The 23,675-nt window shown below is 36.0% G+C and overlaps 3 protein-coding genes across 3 annotated transcripts; 2 read left to right on the forward strand and 1 right to left on the reverse strand.

Annotated features, from left to right (window-relative positions):
- The first annotated feature begins 2,468 nt into the window (after positions 1–2,468).
- LOC109219523 (DNA topoisomerase 1 beta-like) lies at positions 2,469–5,560 on the forward strand. The gene is made up of 6 exons (XM_019383981.1): positions 2,469–2,493; positions 2,644–2,756; positions 4,825–4,893; positions 4,982–5,071; positions 5,285–5,388; positions 5,467–5,560. The coding sequence occupies exons 1-6, from the start codon at positions 2,469–2,471 to the stop codon at positions 5,501–5,503; spliced, it is 438 nt and encodes a 145-aa protein (XP_019239526.1). The 3' UTR covers positions 5,504–5,560.
- Positions 5,561–7,227: 1,667 nt separating this feature from the next.
- On the forward strand, positions 7,228–11,070 carry LOC109219525 (V-type proton ATPase subunit e1). The gene is made up of 4 exons (XM_019383983.1): positions 7,228–7,338; positions 7,596–7,741; positions 7,825–7,872; positions 10,687–11,070. Exons 2-4 carry the CDS (start codon positions 7,644–7,646, stop codon positions 10,751–10,753), a joined length of 213 nt encoding a protein of 70 aa, XP_019239528.1. The 5' UTR covers positions 7,228–7,338; positions 7,596–7,643; the 3' UTR covers positions 10,754–11,070.
- Positions 11,071–12,147: 1,077 nt separating this feature from the next.
- On the reverse strand, positions 12,148–17,611 carry LOC109219524 (fatty acid hydroperoxide lyase, chloroplastic). The gene is made up of 2 exons (XM_019383982.1): positions 16,997–17,611; positions 12,148–13,344 (listed from the first exon to the last, which is right to left on the reverse strand). The coding sequence occupies exons 1-2, from the start codon at positions 17,444–17,446 to the stop codon at positions 12,304–12,306; spliced, it is 1,491 nt and encodes a 496-aa protein (XP_019239527.1). The 5' UTR covers positions 17,447–17,611; the 3' UTR covers positions 12,148–12,303.
- Positions 17,612–23,675: the final 6,064 nt, after the last annotated feature.

Consider the following 23,675-nt stretch of genomic DNA (forward strand, 5'->3'; position numbering starts at 1 on the left):
TTCTCTTTTAATCTTCTGTAATTTTTCTTACAAATACATAATTTGAACCAAAGCTACTGGGTTCGGCCGAACCCGTGGCTCTGCCTCTGCACGTCATAACATATTTGCACCATGCACAAGGACGGGAAATCAGTGTCTACAACCATGTCTATGAATTAGCAACAAGTTCTTATTTCTGGATAGCTATCATGAATTAAACTTCAATTTCAAACTTTTCATTCCGATATTTGTGGATCAGAAACAAAAAAGCAGAAAGATTGGTGAGTTCTTGATCCACCAACGTTGGCTCACTTACCAAGCTATACTACTTTGAAAGACCAAGTTCACCTAAGTCAAGCACAAACTTCACAGTAGGAATATGGCATACCATACATAAAGCAAGTTAGAAATGAAAACAAAATCAAAAATCATAACATATGCGAATATCACCATAACACACCTTGTGTACAGCCCTTGCTCCACACTCATAAGCACATACACTCTCTGTTTGCTCAAAAGTTATCGTATGCTTTATGAGTGCAAACCAATACAAATAAGTTACGGGAAAATCATAGCAAATCGTAATAATCCATTGGACCAAGCGAAGAACATGAAAATAAGTACTCAAGGTTAGGAGAAGAAATCTTAACAGCTTTTATTGACAATATTGGTTTGGTCTGCCTCTCCATGAAGAGGTTCAGAGCCTTACAATGGTGTTTTCTCTTCCCATAAGATGGGTATATTTTTCTCTTCTCAATCTCTTTTGTGAATGGTGGTGAAGAAGCAGCCCCCCATCTAGGGCTTCCGCTCTTAGTATTTATAGATGTGAGCTTCATGAGCTGGCAATAAATGGCCGTGGCCACGCTGAGGTTCCGTCCCCATGGGGGAATGACTGGGCTGTGCCCTCGTAGATTAAATCGGACAAGAGTCGAATCCTGTCATGAATAAGTGGCCATACCACTTATTAATTATGGATTAGCTCAAGACGAGATTAACTCCGTTAATTACCGTGAGATCGGATTCTGGCCCATACACTCTCATCATCTCATGTATGCAAGAAGAGGGAATCTCCCCTTCATTCGAGGCAGGGGCGGATGCACCATACAATTACTGGGTTCAACTGAACCCACTACTTTCAATGTGGAGTATAAATTTATGTGTAATAATTCACTAAAACTGCAATAAAATAGTAGATATGAACCCACAAGTTTAAATGCTGAACCCATAGAACTAAAATCCTAGATCCGCCTCTGATACGAGGGGATATTCAAGTGGAATTATCGACTCCACCTATATCTATTTTACTTTGCGTGAGTGTTACAAAGTATTGCAAAAGTAAAAGCGCACACACTAATAGGCCCCTCAGCTTAGTGAGCAATTCAAATTCATTTAAACGACAACGTATTATCGTGCCATGCAATGACAGTGCGGAGATCAATGCTCTACTTGTACACATGATTGAGAAAGAAACTATACTTTCATCCAGAACGTTCTAGGTACGATTATTAGCGACTCACAACTATTTTAAGCGACTAACATACATAAGCTGAATTGAATGAAATCTAGTTATGCCAATGATATTTTTTTTTTTGAAAAACTTAAAAATTATTCTTTCTTATTTTTTGGTCGAAAATTTGTTTGCAAAACTTAAAATTTGCAAAAAAATTACTTTTATGACTTAAAATAAACAAGGAAAATTACCAGGTATGTCCATTTATAAGTAGCTCATTACAAAAATTGGCCAATTGATAAAATATTACTAATATTAGCTAAATTAGCCAATTAGTTATTTGTAGCAAAAAATATCAAATTTTTGCTTTGTTTTGAGTTTGGTGTTATTAGAATAGATTAGGCACAACTTAAGGAGCTTGAATCTCATTTTTGGGATGGTTTGGTGAAGTTTTGAGGTGGTTTGAATTGAAAATTCGAAGTAAAAGCTGAACATGAAAAAAAATGATATGTGTATCATTTGTTTATCAAATATGTATCATATTTGTATCAATTGTGTATCACGTGTATATCCATGTATACCTGTGTGTGAGATACATGCGTGATACATGTGTCGCAGAAGACTTTTTTGAACTCGATTTAATTAAGAATTTTGATACAAAACTAGTCCAAATCACCTCCAATCTTCCTCAAATTTTGTATATTGACTTATCTATATATTTTCAATGAATTTCAACTATACCCATTGAAAAAGTTCCTGTTTTGTTTAGATTTTTGGAATATTGTATAGATTTTTATATTTCATCACCTTATTTGCTACCCCGTCCATGAAATTTCCTTTCCGTCTTGTATCTAATGTTGCTAATCACGCTTAAAAATATGAAAGGTGATTTTTGCATGTGATTCTTTGATAGAAAGAACCCTATTATTTGGGTTTTCAATTTTTGTTGGCTAGTTTTGGTAAATTTATGACTAATGGCTAGAGGTTGGTAAGTTGAGATTTATATGGGACATTTGTGTAAGTTTCCCAATAAACAAAAATGAGGGCCCATTTAAATGAAAGGAGTGAGACCCACATGACTCAAAGCCCAATATCATTCTAGGTTAGACAAGCCCAAATCCAACCTAGCCGTTTGGTGGGACGTGCAATGGAGAATGGCGGTCGAATTTCGGACCCAAATTCCGATTGGCCTGCTAAGACGAATTGAAATTGAGTCGTCGATTTCTTCGGCCAAATTCCATTGAATGACCACCACTCTTCCTCTTCCTCACCTCCATCTCCTCCTTTGTCATCCTCGGGATCTCTTTCTCCGGCCAAATTCATCTCTGTACGTTACACATCCCCTTTCTCTCTCCTCATATATATTTCTCCAATTTTGTCTTTCGTGAAACAAAAACCCTAATTCCCCTTTTTTTCCAGTAATTATTAAGGTAAAAATGAGAATAAGAGTTGTGAATTGGTTGTAATGATTTATCTCCTAGCTCCCTACTGCTTAATAAAAGCTAAAGTTCCGATTTGTTATATACCTCTTTTATATTCTTCACTAGTTAATTTATAAACTTAATTTTTTTTACCTTACGATACTGCTTCTTGAGTTGTGATGGTCGTCCAATATGGATTTGAGTATTGCTTATCAGTTTCTGTTACATTTTCATTGGATAAAGGAGATTTTTTTTACAAAAATGAATGGATGATAGATGAACATGTTACTTAAAGAATTAAAATAGGTTGGTTGAAATAGAAAAGTGTTCCCAGACTGTTATGTGAGTTCTATAGAAGCTGTAAGATGGACAATGTTATGTGAGAGTGAATCTTGGACTTGGGCCTCTAAGGTCCAACCTATCTGCAAGATGGGTGTCGCGGAGATGCGAATGTTAAATGGAAGTGTGGTCATACAAGATTAGAGAAGATCAGAAATGATCTCATTCGATAAAAGGTGCAAGTAGAGCACATAAATGATAAAATGAAAGAGGGTTGATTAAGATGATTTTGTCATGTCTTATGTCGACTTCCAGATGTAGTTGTCTGTCACACCCATGATGATTGAAGGTGTTAAAAATGGAACAAGGTAGACCTAGAGTTACATTGAAAGAAGTCCCAAAAGACCCAAAATCTCTCGGAATCCATGTAGACCTGGTGAATAGTAAGGCATAATGGAAGGAAAAAACCTGTATAGATGATACTGGTTAGTTGGTTGCTAAATTTTAGTCATCGTGGTACGTTTTTTAGGTCTAATGTTTGCTAAGAGTCTTCTAGTGTTGTTAGAAATGTATATACCATTAGAAAATGTAGAGAGTTTTAGTGCTAGAGAACCTACTTTTTTTAATTTTGGATTGAGACTGATTGCATGCAGCGACATGAATAGTGAGGATTCACATAGCCAACCCCAATTAGCTTGGGATTTAGGTGTTGTTTTCTTGATGTGGCATACTTTTGAATAGTATAGCAGAAATGGATGTTAAGATACATGTGCAATTATACAAAGATTAGATAAGTTAGAAATGAACACATTCAACAAACAGTATAAATAGCATATATAGAGTAATAGAGGATAAAATGAGAAAAGGTTGCCAAAACAAGATGTGTATTGCTTGAGATCAGCAACACAAACATCTTGGAGCATGTCCTGATCTGCCGCTGAACGTCGGTCTATGCTAATGGCTAACAAGACGTGCAAAGTCTTCGATGAATACTGGGAATTGGCCTACAATATCGTCAACACCATACTTTGAACCATCTTAATTCCAAAGGAAGCCTGCATGGTGATGAGTACTAGTGTATTACTTCAAAAAGGAAGCAAGGAGAAGAAGTGATCGAGACTCAGAGTTTGTTAACTTTTCTTAGAAATGAGGGTGGCTCCATATAATCGATTCAAACTAGTTTGGATTGAGTCTTAGTTGTTGTATGCTTTTGAATAGTTTTTAGCTTGATAAATGGATGCTTACTTTGTCTAAAATATTTTTTTGAGTCTAATGATAGATAATTTCAACTTGAAGTTGAAGTTTTCTGGAGTAGTCATTTTATTGTCAATGCAAGGTCCTGCTAAATTCACTAATGGGCACTGTCAGAGCCCTGAAGATTGGGAAATTTGTTGATATTCTCGTCTTTTTATAAAATGTACAAATACTGTTCTTGGTTGTCACAAATTAATGGATGTTACTATTGGTTTTATGCAAAATTACTGATTATGTTCAAGTCCATTTAAGAATGGAGCAGTCGTTCACTCTCAACTTGTGAGTTTAATTGGGGAAAAGATGCTTGTCTTCTGATTGTAGTTGAAGTATATGGTTATCCATGCTTCTGTAACTGGTAATGGAGATCCATTATGCCTTTCTCATTACCAGTGCACATAATTTTGTTTTCCTGGTGCTGATTTGCATTGCTACTGATGGCAGTTGACCAAGCTGACACAAGGTGGAGAGCTTGCTGAGAAAGTTGCGGTATATAATTTGGCAAATAAAGAGGTGAGACTTCCATGAAGAACAGTACAAGTTCTGATTTGGACAGTGGTGATAAATATTTCAGTTACTATATCTATGTTTCTTGTTGCAGGTTGCAATAATTTGTAATCACCAGCGTAGTGTTTCAAAGTCGCATAGTGTACAAATTTCAAAGTTGAATGAGAAGATAGATGAATTAAAGGTGATTACTTTTTGTTATCAGTGGTTCATTGTCTGTAGACCATTTCTCTCTGATAAGTTACCTTATATAATGTGTAGTGGCTACCCCCCCTCCCCCCCCCCCCCCCCCCCTCCCAATAGAAGAGGATTGAATGTTAATTGATGATATTTTACCTGCAGTTCACTTGTAGCCAAGTAAAATTTGCATTTACTTTAGATCGTAATTGTCTTTTAGGCTCTTTTGCAAGAATTCAAAGTAGATTTGGCTCAGGCCAAAAAAGGGGAGCCTCCATTGAAGGGCGCTGATGGCAAGGCAAAGAGGAACTTGGCCCCTGAAGCGTACTATCCCTATCCTAAACTGTAGATTTTCTTCCATTCTTTGTTTTAGTTGCTGACTTTTAAGTGTAATGTTTGCAGATTACAGAAAAAGATAGATCAAACAAATGTGAAATAGAGAAGCAAATAGAAACGAAAGAAGAGTTGAAAACTGTGGCTTTGGGCACATCAAAAATCAACTATCTGGATCCTAGGATCACAGTGGCATGGTGTAAGCGCCATGAGGTTCCCATAGAAAAGGTAATGCCTTTTTTACAATGTCTTATGGAAACATGTACTTCCTTCCACGAATTTCATCTCTTACTGATAATTGACCTCGTGCATTGTGGTTTTCTTTTGATCCTTGTTTCTCCTGCAGATGTTCAAAAAGTCTCTTCTAGCAAAGTTTGCCTGGGCGATGGATGTTGAACCAAGCTTCACATTCTAAAGTTTTGGCGGCTGTGGTAGTATAGGACATATCTTTAAAACGAGTCTCCCTCCTCTTAATACCTGTTGTTCCATCCCCCTTCCCTCCCTTCTGAAAAGAGAATAGGAAAAAAATCTATTATTTTTTCACTTAAAAAGAAGAAAAAAAGAAGAGAAGAGATCTTATCGTTGTCTGACAATTTTTTAATTTGTTGACTGGCCCCTGACAAGTTCCTGTTGTATTTAAGCAACTTTTGAATTTATGGGGTGAGTTTTCCGTTGTTGCCTCTCTTTCTGATTTAAGTCCCATTTGTGAACTCTTACAAGATTCAGCTTTTGATCTAACTTGTTTTAAAATGATCAAGTGCCATGTTATTCTTCAGGAAGGAATACTTCAAGTTTCTGGATAAGGTGGTTCATCCATATTTAATGTTAACTGCTAAAGCCTAAACATCAACGAATAATTTCTGATAATATAAATTTGATTGCACCAATTCTACGAGCTAAATGCATTAATTTATTGGCATTCCGCATAATTCGCTTAGATTAAGCTCTTTCGACGTCCTCTTCACTTAAGTATTTGGGTTTGACTCTTCAAAATTCTCAAATGTAAAGCTTGCAGTCATATTTGTAGTCGCTTGAAATGTTATTTTTTTCCTATTATTGTATCTGCTGTCAAGTTAGGTATAAAAGCATGCCGTATGATACAGTAATACAAAGTGGGAGATTGGTTATTTCCATTAATATTTTTTGTATCAAAGATTGGGAATAATGCTCACATTTATGTAGGAGTGGTGATGTATCTAAGAAAAATGTCAAAGTGTCGAGCAAAAAAAGGGGGAAAAAGAGAAAATTAACACAAATAGCTGTCCATCCAACCAAGTAAATTTGTATCGAGCTTCCAAAACGATGTAACATGTTTAAATAAATCCCTAATCCTTCTATCTTAATTATGATGCCTATAGACGTTATGGTTGAGGTGTTCGTATATAAACAATAATGTTGGGAAAAAATATGAAAAATAATGTACGCAATCAACTTGTCGAACAAAATTTGGTTGGTGCAAATAGGATTTCATGCTAGTAGTCATGCATAAACATAAAAAGAAAAAAATGTCAAAATATATTCGAAACTATGTGAAAGTCTAAAAATGTTCTTCGTTAATAATTTAGGTCAATATTCTTCACTGTTACAAAATTGATCCAAAGTACTAACGATGAGCATATTTTAGACCATTTCACTTTTTGGCATAGTTAATGGATAAATATAATTCTTTCTCAACGTAGAATAAGAACAAAATACACATCCACTCCTTTAAGGGAGTATTTAGAATTTTTGAAAATAAATGGGGTCTCTCTACACTACTTAGGAACTTTCTGGAGTCAAGTGAAATTTCTCTTTTACATAGCCAATTGAAATGACTGGTTTACCCCGTTGAAAAACTAAAATTTGTGAATACTACCCCAATAATTTTGGTCACAGATTCATCCACAACAATTCTACTTCGGATCCAGCTTCTTCAACTTCTCTCTGTTTCTCTCATTAACTGTACGTATTTTCTGTATAGTTTCGCTATTTCTCAATCAATTTCTGCAGTATACATCAAATTCATATTATATGCCTGTTTCCAAATTGATTCTTTATTTTGAATTTTGGAATTTTGTAAATATTGATTAGTGTGCATTGTGCCCTTTTGATATATAAAATTACTAATAATAACTTGCAATTTACCAATAAAAAAGGGTTCTCTTTTTTGTGCTGTTGTTTGTTGAACTATAAAAATCCATTTTTTTTTGGTAATGCAGAGAATAAGAGGCATCTGAGAGATTATTTGGTTTAGATCCAAAGCGAAAATGGGATTTCTGGTAACAACTCTAATATTTGTCGCAATTGGAGTTATTGCATCTCTGTGCACCAGAATTTGCTGCAATAGAGGCCCTTCTACTAATCTGTATGTGTTTTTTGTTTCATTTATATCTTCCCAGTTAGATTTCTGCAATACTTTACTGTGATTGATTGTATTATGTGATGCAGGTTGCACCTAACATTGATTATCACGGCGACTGTGTGCTGTTGGATGATGTAAGTGTGGTATATAGTTGAAAATTTCTGTTTCAGCTGCAAAACAATATAGGGAGTAGATAACTATCGTTCTATGAAATTTTTATGCTTGAAGATATTTGGATGCCTTTAGGTAGAGTATGGAATTTTGAACATAACACCAAAAAAGTAGAGTTTTGAATTCGTCCTTTGACACTTGGGTGGATAAAGTAGACTGTTTAGTTGAGCCACAGCACGGACAGAAAGAAAGGGTCTATCTGAACCATTTATCTGTCATTACTGCTAAAAGCTTCCCAAATCTAGCAATCATCTCAAAGATGCTGAGGAAAGGTTAAAATAATAGAAGACTCTAGAAAGTAAGACTGCATGAAGCAGTGAAAAGGATCAATAAAACCTTTTTCAAGTTAAAAAAGTGATTTCCTTAATCACAAAATTTTCTTATGAAAAAAGTTTTAAAACTGATTTCTCTTAGCAATTTGCTGTAATATTTAAGGAGTAGAATCGGTAGACTAGGGGAGATCATCCTTGTTACCTAATAGACCACAAGTTTTTGAAGTACAAACCTGCACCAAATTTGAATTAACAACTTACATTTATGAAAATACCCATTTCTCAACTTCTATGGCATGAAAGACTCCACATAATTTGGTAGACTAATACAGAAAATTACTTGAAATTTTACTTTCAAATAGGAAAAGGCTGAATCAGGTCAAACTGCAAAACATAAAAAAAAAATAAAAAAAATCCCTCTGCCCTTATTTGACGTAATATGACTTTTATGGTCAAATTTCTGATATGATCAGGATGTTTCTACACATTGCGAAATATGATAGTGACTTTAGATAGGGTTTTTGATGTACTTAGATATTCACAAACGCGAATTTTAAATTCATTATCTTTAACTTTACTAATAATTTTGACATGAATCATATCCAAAGAGAATGACACAAGTTTTATTAGCAGTTGTCTGAGGGAATGGTTGAATAGTTGAGGTATAAGAGTAACAACTGGAGATTCCATATTCAATCTCAGTTGCAACATTCAGTATGATTCTATCTTTTTTAGCCTTGGTGACAGGGTTGCCGAACGTCTGTGCTTGTAGGCTGTAACATGCTGCTCAATGAATTAGTTGTGTGCAAATTGGATGGGCGCCATTGTCATAAAGAAAAGAACTTTAATTAGAAACTTAAAGAATTGAAAAGGCAATAAAGAAAAGTTTTCAAGTGATCCTAAAACTTTTAAAACACAATTTGAAGCTTCGGATGATAGGCTGAACAATTTTATGTGATTAGACACTTGAGTTTTAAGGTGATGGAATATCAGGAGCTGAAAACATTGAGTTTGCAGTCTTATTTTTAACTTTATTTACATTTAATCTCAGAACTCTTTCCCCTTGATAGTCTCCTTAGGCAGGAAGAATGGAATACAAATTGTGTGTTTAGAATATCGAATTCCATCTAATGAGAGGCTTTTGAACCAGATATATTAGTTTATTGCTAAATATGTGGTTTTGACTTTTGTCTCACTTTTCCCACCTCTGCCTTTAAGTTGATCAATCTCTTTTAAGTTTGAATCTTCTGAATACCTTGAATCCAACTTCTTTTTCCTCTTGCTTCTCTTCGATAACTTTTCTATTTGCTTCATCGATCTCTAACTTTGTGAGTAGTAATTTCCTTTCGCGAATACCACCGCTTCATCTTGTGAATGCTTTTAGGTATCTGAAGAATACCACTGTTGGAAAATATTAAGGTCTTCACTCTGATTGATTCATTTGTATTGGGAAAAAAACTGTCTGTCTATGAATATACTGTTAATCCTTCTGAAGGAAACCATCTTAAATGGTTTGGGAATCTTGTATTTTGGGGCTTTATATGTTAGTAGCCATGTGAATAATATGATAGTTCTTGAATCCTGAAGATAACTGGGACTCGTTAATATCTAGGAAGCCACTCTTTCGTGTCATTCCACGTAGTCATTGGTGGATCTTGAACTGCTTCGTGTTGCTCCTTGAAAGCCAACTCTTTCGTGTCATTCCACGTAGTCATTGGTGGATCTTGAACTGCTTCGGTGTTGCTCTTCGAGTGAGTTGTATCTTGATACTCATAGCCTGAGGGGATCATAGAACTCCTGGTGACAAGAAAGTTTGTCCAAGAGATTTGATATCCAATTTAGGATCTATCAGCCCCTCCTGATTTTTTCCATAAAAAACAATGATTATGTGTTGTGAAACTTGTAGACAAGGTTAGACTTGAGAAGAATGGATACATAATTGAGACTCTGATTCTGTTAAGGGGCTGTGATTACTGTCTGAACAGCTTGAAAAGAGTGAAACATGGAGTAGCCTAGAAATCCAAATTATAACTTTTCAAATTCCTAGTGCAGCATCCAGTCGGGGCTTTACCAGTGCTGTAATTGTCTTACCTCCAAATTTGGCCAACTCCTCAATCTAGAACTATAATGATATTATGATGCATCTTGACGGCCAGTTCTCCCATACTAAGCTCTGGCAGTTCTAGAGGTTTTTTCTTTTATTCGTGTGCTGCTTTTAACTGCTTCAACAAGGAATTCACGAACATACAGCAGTTTCTTATGCTGCCGAGTGCCGACAGAAATCTAAATCCTTGAGCTTGAGGATTTTGTGTCCAACTTGTGACAGGACTTCTGTTATTCCCTCGGGGAAGGACATAGTCCTGAAATTTTGCATTTATTTAGGTTTATCTACACAAGCGCTCGAACATACATATCTTATTTATATATTAGTGCTTTGAATGACATTCATATTTTGTTTTTTCAAAACTTATGAACATTTGTTTTCTTTTCTTCTTTCTTGAATAGGTGGGCGATTGTATATCTTGCACAGCTGAAACCACTCATTGTACCAGTTTTGAGCGAAGGAGAGTAAATACAGCATGCATGGAATTTTGGAGGGTGTTGATAGTTACTTGAGATTGCTGCACACCCCTAAGTATTCTTCTCTCAGGCTCTCTGTAAGCTTTTCATTTGGTGCAAATAACGTATAAGATTTATTTTGTATATTGTTCACCTCTTATAAAATGGTTCTTTGAGAACCACCATTATATCCTCTAGCCTATTCTGGTCTGAGGTTGAGGAATATGTATTTTTGATTGGACTTAGTGCTGGATCGAGGGTGATAAATAAACAAATGGTTGCATGCTTCTGCATTACCTTTTATTATGAGGTCTGGGTTTGTTGACATAATGCAATTACTCAAGGAAATTAGTAGTTCTACTTTATGTATAAACAAAGGTTTTAGATAGCGCTTCGATTAATTGCTGACTATTTTGGTATAATGATTTTCAGATATGTAAATAAAAACATTTAGTATCAAGTAGCAAATGGAACATCTGTGTAGAAAACAAATGGAATCAGCCACTGATACTTGCATTAGGGTAGACTACCTACACCACCCCTTTTGGGCCGCGGGCCCTTCCTTGGACTCTGCGTGAACCCAAGATGCTTCGTGCACCGGGTTACCTTTTATTACTGGTTTATTTGGACAAAAGATGAAAAGCTCCAGGTGCTTGACGTGCTCCTATTGATTCGAATATGGAGTTGCTTTTCTTCCTATCATTTTTCTCTTCCCTTTTTTTTTTTGGCAACTATTGTTACAGCAACAGAGTTGTAATTAACAATCTTACATAATGAGCAAGAACTTTTCTCTTAGGACTAATCTCCACATTGCATGTTTAATTCTTTTCATTTTAGAATTTTCCGAAGTTAACCACCCTGGCTGTGGGTGGACTAATCTGTTGAGCTAATTGGGAAAAAAAATACTGATTTAATTGCCAAAAATTTGAAGCAGAAAAAATAGTCATTGGATACATATGCTTGCCTCCTTCATCAGTATCAATGTATTTTTCCAATTATTAATCCCACTTATAATTGAAGATTACAAAAGTTCTCTTTTGAGCGACTTTGCCATGCATAGAGTTTTTTAAACTGCAACTCTTTAAAGAGTCTGTTTTTTTCCACTTTTTTCCGAAATTAGTGTTTGGCCATGAAGTTTTCGATTTTCACTTGAAGTTGAATTTCGAATTTTTTCAAAAATTTGAAAAACTCCAAAAAGTTATTTTTTTCAAAATTTTCACTTGGTACCTTTCACAAAAATTCAAAAACAACCTAAAATTATATTCATGTCCAAACACAATTATAATTTCAAATACCATTTTTATTTGAATTTTTTTTTTTTTTTACTTTTTTCCGAAATTTTACAATTCTTATGTCCAAACGCCCACTAAATGTGTAAAACTCGTATAAAGTTAAGGCAATAGTCAATACAAAAAATAAGCACACTCCTTGAAATTTTATTCTTGAATTTATATTACATACATAAGGAGTATCACATGGGGGGGGGGGGGGGGGGGTTGGGGGTGGAAGAGACATTATTCCGACATGTCTAGCAAATCTTAATTAGCTGCCACAACTCAAAACTCAACTGGCTTTTTTCACAGATGTGAGTGAACCAGAAGAGAAACTCACTGAATCATACCTTTGAAAAATATAAGCCACAATCAAAGAAGCAGTAAGAGTAACAACATCCTTAGCCGCACATTGTTTGTTTGATTCAGTTGGTCTCCCAGTCTGTGGTCCATTTGACCAAAACAAATAATTCAGCAATTCTTTCCCTTTTTCCTTTGTAAACCTTTCCAACACAAACTTTTCAGGATCATCAAACACCTTTGGATCTCTCATTACCAATGGCTGATATCCACAAAGAAGTTCACCTTTCTTGATTTCATATACTGAATCATGTGAACTTAGTTTAAAATCTTTTCTTGCTCTTGCATATTGACTTGGCACAGGTGGACTAAGTCTAAGTGTTTCATATACAAAAGATTGAACAAGTTCCATTTCTTTAACACTCTCAAAACTCAAATTTTCTGTCTTTAATCCAACTTTCTCTCTCACTTCATTTCTTAACTTCTCTTGTAATTCTGCATTTTTTTCATCTCCAAGATTTCCCAATAGGGTTGGCAAGAAAATAGAGAAACCACCAAAAGCATTGAACCCAAGAATGAACAAAAGGTTATGTATAGCTTCTTGTTCAGTAAGTCCAAACTCTGATTTTCCTCTATTTAAAACTTCCTTAGCTTCATTTTTGACAAATTGTATGAGTTTTTCATAACTACCTTTGACAAGGAAAAAAGGGTAATTAAAAGAGTGGACAAATATTTCTTCAAGGGGTTGAAGTAGACCAATACTAACAGTAGGTGCAAGTTGAATAGCTAGCCACGTGTCAAGCATTACGTAGCCAGAATTGGCTATTTCTGGTGAAGCTGATGGATTGGCTCCTAAGAGAGAGAGGGAGAAAAAGTTGAAGAGGAATTTTTGCATAGTAGGGAGAAGAGAAGCTGAGTTTGATTTTGAGATATCTGATTCAAAAGTTTCAAACATGGAGTTGAGCTCATTGACAAGTGTTGGCACCCATGTTTTTGAGCTTCTTTTTAGAATGTCCAATGAAAAGTTCTTTATCTGCAATTAAACAGTATAAAAAAATTGTTTAACTACCAATGCATAATGATAAATGTATCCTATAATTTTTGTTCTAAATCACCAAATTTTTTGTTATAGAAAATATACTTTTAGTATAAGTAAGAAATAAAAAGTCATCCCAATGTACAAAGCATCCCGCATTCACACAGGGTCGGGAGAGGGCTGCACCCCTAGGGGTATGATATAGACAACCTATCATAATGCAAGCATTAATGACAGCTTCTACGGCTCGAACCCATAACGTATAGGTCACATGGAAACAGTTTTATCGTTGCTCTAAGCAGTGACTTAACCCAGGATTTTATACAAGCGGGTTCAACTAAAAACAGTGGTAACTGACGATTGGGATTGTACCGGCAAGCGATTTGTCCGTCGCTTCTTTTTTGGGTTCATAATGCTACCTAAAATGAATAATTAAAAAAAAATGAGGTCCGAATTCTTTTTTTTGCCAGAAAATTGGACGAAACTTAAAACTTTTAACAAGAAATAATTGCTATAGCTAAAAATGTTAACAATTTATATATTTTACATTTTCGTTTAAACTTTAAATAAATTCTATTTACACAATTTAGAGTTTATTAGACTTTGATAAACTTAATTAACAAAGTTGTTAAATTACAAAAACAATAGAACAACAAAAAACTAAAGAGTTGTAACTAAAAATAAACTGGTAGATATTATAAGAGAAGATATATAGCTTATAAAGTGAACTAATAATCTACGTAACATCAATAAGACATTTAGGATAAACTAGTTTAATATGAACTAACAAATTAGAAATAATTTCAAGATTTGCAATTGCATATTTCATAAAAAATAATGTAAGATTTTACTTTATAATATTTTTTTTGAGACATTTGGAGTGAATGTTCCATATATAAAGAACTTCTACTAAGGCATTAGCCACATGAGACTTTAGTTATCCTTATCTTGTGATTGGTTTGGACTATTTAGAAGTTAAACCACTGCAAAACAAATCATGAATAAGTAGTAATTTTGTCCTTTCAAAACATTAGTCATAATCATTTTCTAGAAAAACATAAAGAAGAAAAATCTACTAGAGATTTGAGGAGATATTTTGAAACTAATATCTGTCATGTGTAAAATGTGGACACCTAGACTTTTATTGTTTCACTGAAATGCCAACTCCATTGTCATCTACTCTACACTAGACTACAAGACAAATTAGTGTCAAAATTTCAAGTTGATGCAGAATTGGATTGAGAAATTTACTTTATGTCTACTTAGAAATATATGTTTTATTCCTTTTTTCTAAAATATTTCTTCATAATTTTGAAAATTAAGAAGAGGAAAAAGGAGGAAGAGAATTTATCTTCGAAATCCCTTTTTTGTCAATAAAAATTTATCTACTAATTTTCATATATTTTATTCTTCCTATCCAACAAATAAAAATTAAAAGGGAAAGGGGAAAACAATACACACAAATAAAGGAACACGCTAAAACAAACACTTATTTCTTACTACTCCACTATAACACAATTATTTTTCATATATGATTAATTTAAATATTTCAAATTACTTTTAGTTATAAGCATATTTTTATACCGTATTTACATAGCTCCTAAATATACTTCATAGGTTTTATATTTAAAAAAAATTGATATCTAGATTCATACGTAAAATTTATGTACAAGAGGATATTTTCAAAGTGATGACTAATAAAATGTGGACAATTGGGCTCATCGAAATCTAAGTCAATTGTCATATCGTTCCTTTCATGTCTGATCTTTTCTATATAGGCATTATATATGTTTTGTATATATGTATATTCACTTTATTGAACTGCTGGTCCTTTCATAGTCTAGGACAAAATGCACATGTTCCAGTGGTCCTTTATCAACACTTATAAGTTTAAGACGAAAAAAAACAGTTCAGTGCATAAAGTATTCCGTATTTATGTAGGGTTTGGAGAAGGGTTGCACCTTAAGAAGGTGTGATGTATGCGACAAAACCTAATACAAAAATCGATGACTAATTTTACGGTTCGAACCCTTGACCTATAGGTCACACGAATAGTCTACTGTAAAATTAATTGACCATATGTGCGGTTGATTCTACTAAAAGCTTTAGATCTTTGGTTTGTCATAAGAACTTTGCAAGGCCAAGATATAGAGCCGGTTTGGATTGGCTTTAAAAAGTGATTTTTCAGCAGAAATAATTTTTAAGCCAAAAATTAATAAGTTTGAGTTGCCCAATTTTTAAAAGCTTATTTGACTAAGCTTAAAAGCCAATCTAAACACTCTCATAGTTACATTTTATATTTTTTGGGTTCTTGTAACTATCATTTGTGACCAAATCAGTGAAAATTAAAAACGCCCTTCCATTAATGTCAATAATATCGTGTTTGAGTAGGCTTATTAGATGAATAATTAGCTTATGAGCAGTTTCTATCTACACATTTGACAAATATAAAAAGTGTTTATAAACTGAAATTAACCAAAGCCATAAGGTAGCAGTTTGAAATTTTTTATTTTATTTTATACCTAACATTTTTATATAGAAACATTTATTAATGTTTCGGTGAGTGACCGAACTGTCGCCGTACCTACATGGACCAACTAACCTAAAGTTTAGGAAATACTATTTGTCGCAGCATATCTTAATCCTTAAATTTCATACTCCTATACCAAGATATAATTAACAATTCTGACCAATCATCTCCCTTTATCTACTCACTCCAATCCTATAACAATCTTTTGCGAACATTTCTTAGTCCCAAGACTCTCAACAACCAAAAAGAAATAAAAGTAACCTTTTGGCTTTTCAAACATGACAAAGGTTATACGTGTTAAAAGTGTGCTATCATCTTACTTTTATTTATTTAATTATGTATACAATACGAGCTTAATTAGTTTTCTGTAAATCAAGCATGTGATTTTTTTTTAAATTATATATAGGTGGTGGTAAGACTCGAACACTGGATTTGTGCCTGATCTACTATATATTACAGTATGCGATCATCTCATCTAAAAATTTACCTACTATCTCCTACCAATATAAGTACCTTACAACTAGTGGCGAAGGCAGGATTACCGTCAAGGGGGGTTCAAAAAATGAAAAAAATTAAAAAGGTTTTGGACCCCACTGACCACTAAGCTATGGAAAATTTTTAGACTGTGTTAAGAAAATTCAAAACATAATATATAAAGGTAAAAATCACATTTTGCCTTATATATACAGTTTAATTTTTGACGAAGGGGGTTCAGGTGAACATCCTTCCGCCCCTAAATTCACCCCTGCTTACAACTCTATCTACCAAGGTTTTGACCGATGAGAAAAACTACATTTTGCTTCTTGGTGAGATTTAAACCTGAGCCCTCGCAATTCTCAACTCACTTTTTTGACCACTAGGCTAATGACGTTGGGTGCCGGCGACCTTAATGTTATATTGCAAAAGTTCAGCAACGAACATCCTCTTTCATATCTCAATTTCCAAACGTGGGAAAAGAGATACTCCTTCTATCCCATTTCATGTGAATGGATTCAGATCAAAACACATACGGACACAAATTCTTTAATATATTTAAAAGCTATGGGAAAATGGAACAAGAAAATGTTTGTTTAAAATGAATTAGCTAGGAGAGGAGAAGTAAATGGAAAAGGTACGTACCTGAGTATGTTTAGGTTCAGAAGTATCAAGATAAGCACAAACACGCATATCTCCAGTATACTTAACACTAGGCATGAAATCCCCAACAAGAACATTAGCTTTCTCTACAATCTCCATATCAAACAGATGTGAAAACGATTTGACGTCAAGAACCGCCACCACATTCGGATTAACACCCAGAAAAAACGGAAAACAAGGAGGCACATTTGTTCTAAAAACAGTGCTCTTGTGCTTTTCAATTCTCTTGGTAAAAAAAGTGTTAGGTCCCTGGAACCAGTTATAGTCCAATCTATCAGATATTGGTCCTAACAAAGGCCAACCGTAGCCGCCGGGAATTGTACGGACGGGAAGAGAAGCCGGCGGCGGAGTTAGCGACGGTGAGGATGTACCAGTGCTACCAGGGTTAGTAGGAGTAGATCCGCTCATCATTTTCGCCATGAGTGTGGACATACCTTTTTTTTTAATGTACAGAAATTCAATGCAGAATGCTGGTTTTTTTTTTAACTCTTGTATAATTATTTATGAGTGTGATTGAGAAATGGAAAATGAAACAAGTGAATACGACGGGATAGATAAGGATCGGAAAATGGAAAAGATTGTGAAGCCAGCGGTCGTTTAAAATGTGGAAGGATTGGTGGAAGAAGTACAACTATATAATTGTTTTTGCGTTGGCTAGTTAACGTCAACTTAGAAATATCATGCCACTGTTTGTGAACGGTTAAAATCGGGTCCATTCGATTTTACTGATTTATCGAGACCAGTGTAAAGGATCGAAGATCGATCCCGTAATAGATCAGGCCAAGATACGAGGACAAGGTACCAAGTTCGAAGATTCGAGGTACCTGTCGAGATCGAGACTGGTAGTGATTGAGACTGAATGAGACAGACACCGAGCAAGATCGAAGGTAGCATAATAACAGAAAGGCGAGATATCCGTCACTAGTCGAAGATCATGGCGGAAATCTCAGAACAGATCAAATCAAGGACGATTAATTAGCTAATCGTGAGATTTTCTTCTATAATTAGAGTTATATCATAATTAGAATTCCTCTACTATGCAAAGAGGAGTTCTAATCATTTGTAAGGCACTTACATTCTAAGAGATCAAAGCAATATTACACTTTTTCTTTAGCTCATATTCTTGTTCATCAGCTTGCTTATTTCTTGACTGTTTGGTTCAAACCAATTCGAGGGCACTCTAGCTCGAGGGCTGAGTTACGTTTCAACATTGGTTTGCTTTATCTTATTGTTAATTTCTATTACTAAACTTTACATTTATCAATTGATATTAGGTGAAATCACGTGTCCTTAAAACCACATTATAAGTTTAATTTTTATCCAGTTTTGAGGGTAAACAGTTTGGCGCCCACCGTGGTGCTAAGGATAATAGTGATTGTCTGCTATTAATTCTCATAACACACACTGCTTTACACTTGTTCTTGTAAGTGTCTTTGATTTCATGATCAACATGTCAAACTCTCAAGTAGCACCCACACATACAGACAATGGCCTCGGCTTCCACGGCGAAAACGACAACATAGTTGCCTCGGGAAACGCGGTGCCTCCAGTCAACCCCGATGGACCTCCGGCCGTGAACCCAGTTGACGTCAACTCCCATATTGCCATTAATGGGAATTTGGGCGTCGATCCTGAAAATAGCGTCCGCAGGGATGCTCGAGCGGCTGATCAGAACGCACAGTGCGGTGAAGAGGGCAGAATTAGCCTTCGGATGATATTCGAGATGTTGGAGATTCAACAAGCTGCGATAGCACAACTCCAAAATAAGAATCGAGCACCAAGCAGAATTGAGCTCGAACCATCACAAGAAGTTGTTCATAGAGCTGAACCTGTACCGGAGAGATTGAATGCCAATGAATCGAGGACTGACCCCGCCATTATAAAAATGCTCGAGGGGCTCACTAAAGGATTAAATCAGGTGAAAAGAAAATCGAGGCAAATGATAAAAAGGTAGAAACGTACAACTCCCGGGTTGACTAAATACCGGGGGAACCACCGATTCTAAAGGGTTTGGATTCGAAGAAGTTCGTGCAGAAGCCTTTCCCTCCAAGTGCGGCTCCGAAGCCAATCCCGAAAAATTTCCCATCCCAGAAATTCCCAAATACAATGGAACCACGACCCTAATGAGCATGTCAGTTCTTATACATGCGCAATAAAGGGGAATGACTTAGAAGATGACTTAGAAGATGATGAGATTGAATCCGTTCTATTGAAAACGTTTGGGGAAACTTTATCGAAAGGTGCCATGATATGGTATCATAACTTACCGCCTAACTCTATTGATTCGTTTGCTATGCTCGCAGATTCCTTTGTAAAGGCACATACCGGAGCAATAAAGGTTGCGACTAGGAAGTCGGACCTCTTCAAAGTGAGACAAAAGGACAATGAAATCTTAAGGGAATTCATATCTCGGTTCCAGATGGAACACATGGACCTACCCCCGGTCACAGATGATTGGGTTGTTCAAGCTTTTGCTCAGGGTTTGAACGAACGAAGTTCGATAGCATCACGACAACTAAAGCAAAATTTAATTGAATACCCAGCTGTGACCTGGGCCGATGTACATAATAGGTACCAGTCAAAGATCAGGGTCGAGGACGATTAATTGGGAACCCCTTCCGATTCCGTTTACCCAAATAGGCCTGTCGGCAGAATTCAAAGGGACATCGACAGAGAACCCCCGATCAAACAGAGATCGGTATCAACCATACGACGCAGATCGTAGAAATAGTGGCCAGCACGTAATCCCGCCCGAAATGATCGAAGGAATGATCGAGGACAGAACTCCCGAGGGCTTATGAGTAGAAGTGGCTTCGACAAACATGTCGAGCTCACGGAAGCACCACAACTATTAGAATACAACTTCAGCATCGACGCATCGGGTATTGTATCAGCCATTGGACGAATCAAGGATACTAGATGGCCCAGAGCCCTACAGACCGATCCAAATCAAAGGAACCCTAATCAAATATGCAAATAGCATGGTACCCATGGTCATAAAATCGAAGACTGCAGACAGCTGAGGGAGGAGGTGGCATGTCTATTCAACAAGGGTCACCTTCAAGAATTCTTGAGTGATCGAGCTAAAAATCACTTCAGAGACATGGATGCGAACAGGAAGAACCACAACACATGATTCATATGATCGTTGGTGGGGTCGATATTCCTCAAGGACCGGTATTTAAATGCACCAAGGTGACAATAACAAGGGAAAAGAAAACTCGGGACTACTTACTAGATGAAACCTTGTCTTTCAACGACGAGGATGCAGAAGGGATCGAACAACCTCACAACGACGCATTGGTAATATCTATCATTATGAATAAAATTCAATTTAAACGTGTGTTGATTGATCCAGATAGTTCGGCAAACATTATTCAATCAAGGGTCGTAGAGCAGCTCGGCCTCCAAGATCAAATCGTGCCCGCAGCTCGAGTACTTAACGGCTTGACATGGAAAGTGAAACCACCAAAGGGTAAATCATTTTGCCAGTAAATATGGCCGGGACTATCCAAGAAACAAAGTTCCATGTGATCGAAGGTGACATGAGGTACAACGTGCTGCTCGGAAGGCCTTGGATTCATAACATGAGGGCAGTGCCCTCGACACTTCATCAAGTCCTGAAGTTCCCAACATCAGAAGGAATCAAAACGGTATAGGGTGAACAACCCGCCGCCTAATAAATGTTTGCAATCGATGAAGTAGTACCGGTATCAGCACTTTCATCAATAAAGGGATCAAAGTCAAAGGGAAAGCAAGAAGTCAAATAGCAACCACAGTCACCAGCCTCAGCCCGATCGGAGGAGCAGGAAATTTTTGAGGATGATGATTATATGATACCTCAAACCTTCATAATCCCCGACGATTCTGATGCAATGAAGTTAATGGTCGAAGAGCTGGAACAAATCATACTGATCGAGCATCTGCCATATCGAAAGGTATACCTGGGCACGGGGTTAACCCCCGAGCTTAGGAAAAAACTCGCTCAATTCCTTTTAGATAACATGGATTGCTTTGCTTAGTCCCACCTAGATATGACAGGGATCCCACCGGAGATCACTACGCATCGGCAGAGCTTGAACCTGAAGTTTCGCCCGGTAAAACAAAAAAGAAGGCCCCACTACGAGGTAAAACATGCGTTCATTAAGGACAAGGTAACAAAACTTCTCAATATAGGGTCCATGCAGGAGGTAAAATATCCCGAATGGTTAGCAAACGTAGTTGTAGTCCCAAAAAGGGAAATAAACTTAGAATGTGTGTAGACTATAAGGATTTAAACAAGGCATGCCCTAAATATTCTTTTCCTTTGCCGAATATAGATCGCATGATCGATGCCATACCTGGCCACGAGATCCTTAGTTTTCTCGATGCCTACTCCAGGTACAATCAAATACAAATGAACCCTGTGTAAGCACGTGATTTTTGCCCTATACGAGATACTCCTACAAATTTCAAGAAAATAGATTTTTTCTAATTATTTACCATTTTATAGGATTTTGTAGAATTTTTATCTTGTGCACGTTTAAGTCATAAAAAATATCAAAAATATCACGCATGACATTTAGGCCTTACTTTTACATTTTTAGGATTAATCGATAGTTATTTGTTTTATAAAAATTAAAAATCACAAAAAAATACTTTATTTTTACACCTTTTCTTTTTATTAATTTTTCTCTTTTAATTTAGGATTAAGTAGCTTTTATAATTTTATAATTAGTATAATCTTATATTTTTAGGATTTTTAATTCTAGGACTTTTAATAATAATAAAAAAAGATAGATAAAAAGAAAATTGGGAATAAAAAAAGAAGAATTTGAAGAACCTTCTCCCACATGAGACTTTCCCCCCAAAAATATTTCCCCAAAAAATATTCCCCCACATAAGACCTTCCCCCAAAAATATTCCCCATATAAGACCTTTCCCCCCAAAAATACTCCCCCACACAAGACCCCCTCCACATTAGAAAACACCACACCACTCCTCCTTCCTCTTCTTATCTCGCTAACACACACACTCACACACACCTACACAGATCTGGAAAAGGGGAGGACCCGAAAAAGGGATGAGCAGCTAAAAAAGGGAGGATCCCTCTCCTTCTTTGATGATCGAAAAATCCTAGAAGCAACACAAAAGAAGAGGACCAAGTCTCACGAACGATCTGGGCACTCTCACGCGGTCACTCTCAAATTCCTCACCCCCGAATGTTTCCATAGATGAACATGGAATAGAGAGAAGCAGCAAAAACTCTATAACGCAAATTCCAGATCTGAAATTTTTCAAAAACAAAAGTGTTCCGAATTTCAAATGAGCTGATTTCGCTCCTTGTTTGCGCTGTTGCCCAGTAGCTGAGTTCCAAGGTTATGACTGCTTTGCAGCCTCCGTTTTGGGCATTCAAGTTTCTTAGCATTCCGGGTGTGACTATCCGTCAAAAAAAAGGTACTGTAATTTACCCCTTCTCTGATGAATATATGGGCTTCATTTGTTCTGAATGTTGGTAGTATTGGCCATCTTATATTGAATAGCCTGTGTGTTGTTGGTGTTTCAATTTTAACTGCTTGGTCGGTTCTTTCGATTTGGCTACCCTTGGAACCCGTAATTTAGGAATAAGTTTTAATACTTGGTTTATATCAATCATTGACTGGATAATGCAGAAGCAAAATTTCGGGGGTACGAAGGCTATTCACTATTGTTCGAATTGTTTATCATCCCTTAATAGCATTGGCGTACATTTTATTCTGACAACATTTATGTTGTGTGCTTCTTTCATGAATTTGTATCCAACTGGTTGTCAAGGGTTGAATGTACTAGTTTCAAGTTTATTTATTTTGGTGACTTTGTTTTAAAATCAGTGGCTATAGGACAATACATCAAATATACTATGTAGCTAATGAAACAGTTTTCTTTATACTCAAATTTTGATGCTGTTGGATACACTGCAAATGAAGTGTCGAATTGGAATATAAGGAATGATCTAGTATTTGGAGCATACGGCTCATTTATGTGAAATTTTTAATTCAAGTTCCATGAAGTTGGCTTTCACGCTGGGACCTCTGATTCATTATGGGATTTGATGATTTTGAAATTGAATCATAAATTTGGGGCTTTCGTGTTAGGTAGCAGGTTCAAATTAAGAGGTTTCCCCTTTTGTTTGAATCCGGACTTGAACTTGAGGCCCGAATTTTATAACATTAATTAACTAGGGCTCTTTAGAGACAAATTCAATAGAAAATTATAGTTTGCTCTAGGATGGCCTTTAAATAATAAAATGAGGTGAGCCCCGCCAAACAAAATGCATAAATTGCGGGGCCCTCTTCAAATGTTCCTATTAAAATATTTAGAATTCGGGACGTGCCGTTTAGCGAATTTCACGGCCTCCCGCAAAGATAATAATACGTTAGTCGCTTTAGGCGCGCTTTTAATAATTTTACCTTCCTAAATACGGGTGTGCATTTCATGCAACCCAAATCCAAATCCCAAAACGTTGAATAAGAATGTGTCGAGGAACCGGGTGAATTTCATGTGACTTGATCCAAAAACACGTTTTTAAACGACGTTCACTTTCTAAATTTTTTTAACTAAAAGCGGTTAAATAATTCTAAAATTGCACTATAGGTTTGAACATGTATAAAAATCATATTTTAGCCATTTATGATGATTTAAG

The sequence above is a fragment of the Nicotiana attenuata genome, unplaced genomic scaffold (assembly GCF_001879085.1).
Source record: "Nicotiana attenuata strain UT unplaced genomic scaffold, NIATTr2, whole genome shotgun sequence".
In the NCBI taxonomy this organism is placed as follows: domain Eukaryota; kingdom Viridiplantae; phylum Streptophyta; class Magnoliopsida; order Solanales; family Solanaceae; genus Nicotiana; species Nicotiana attenuata.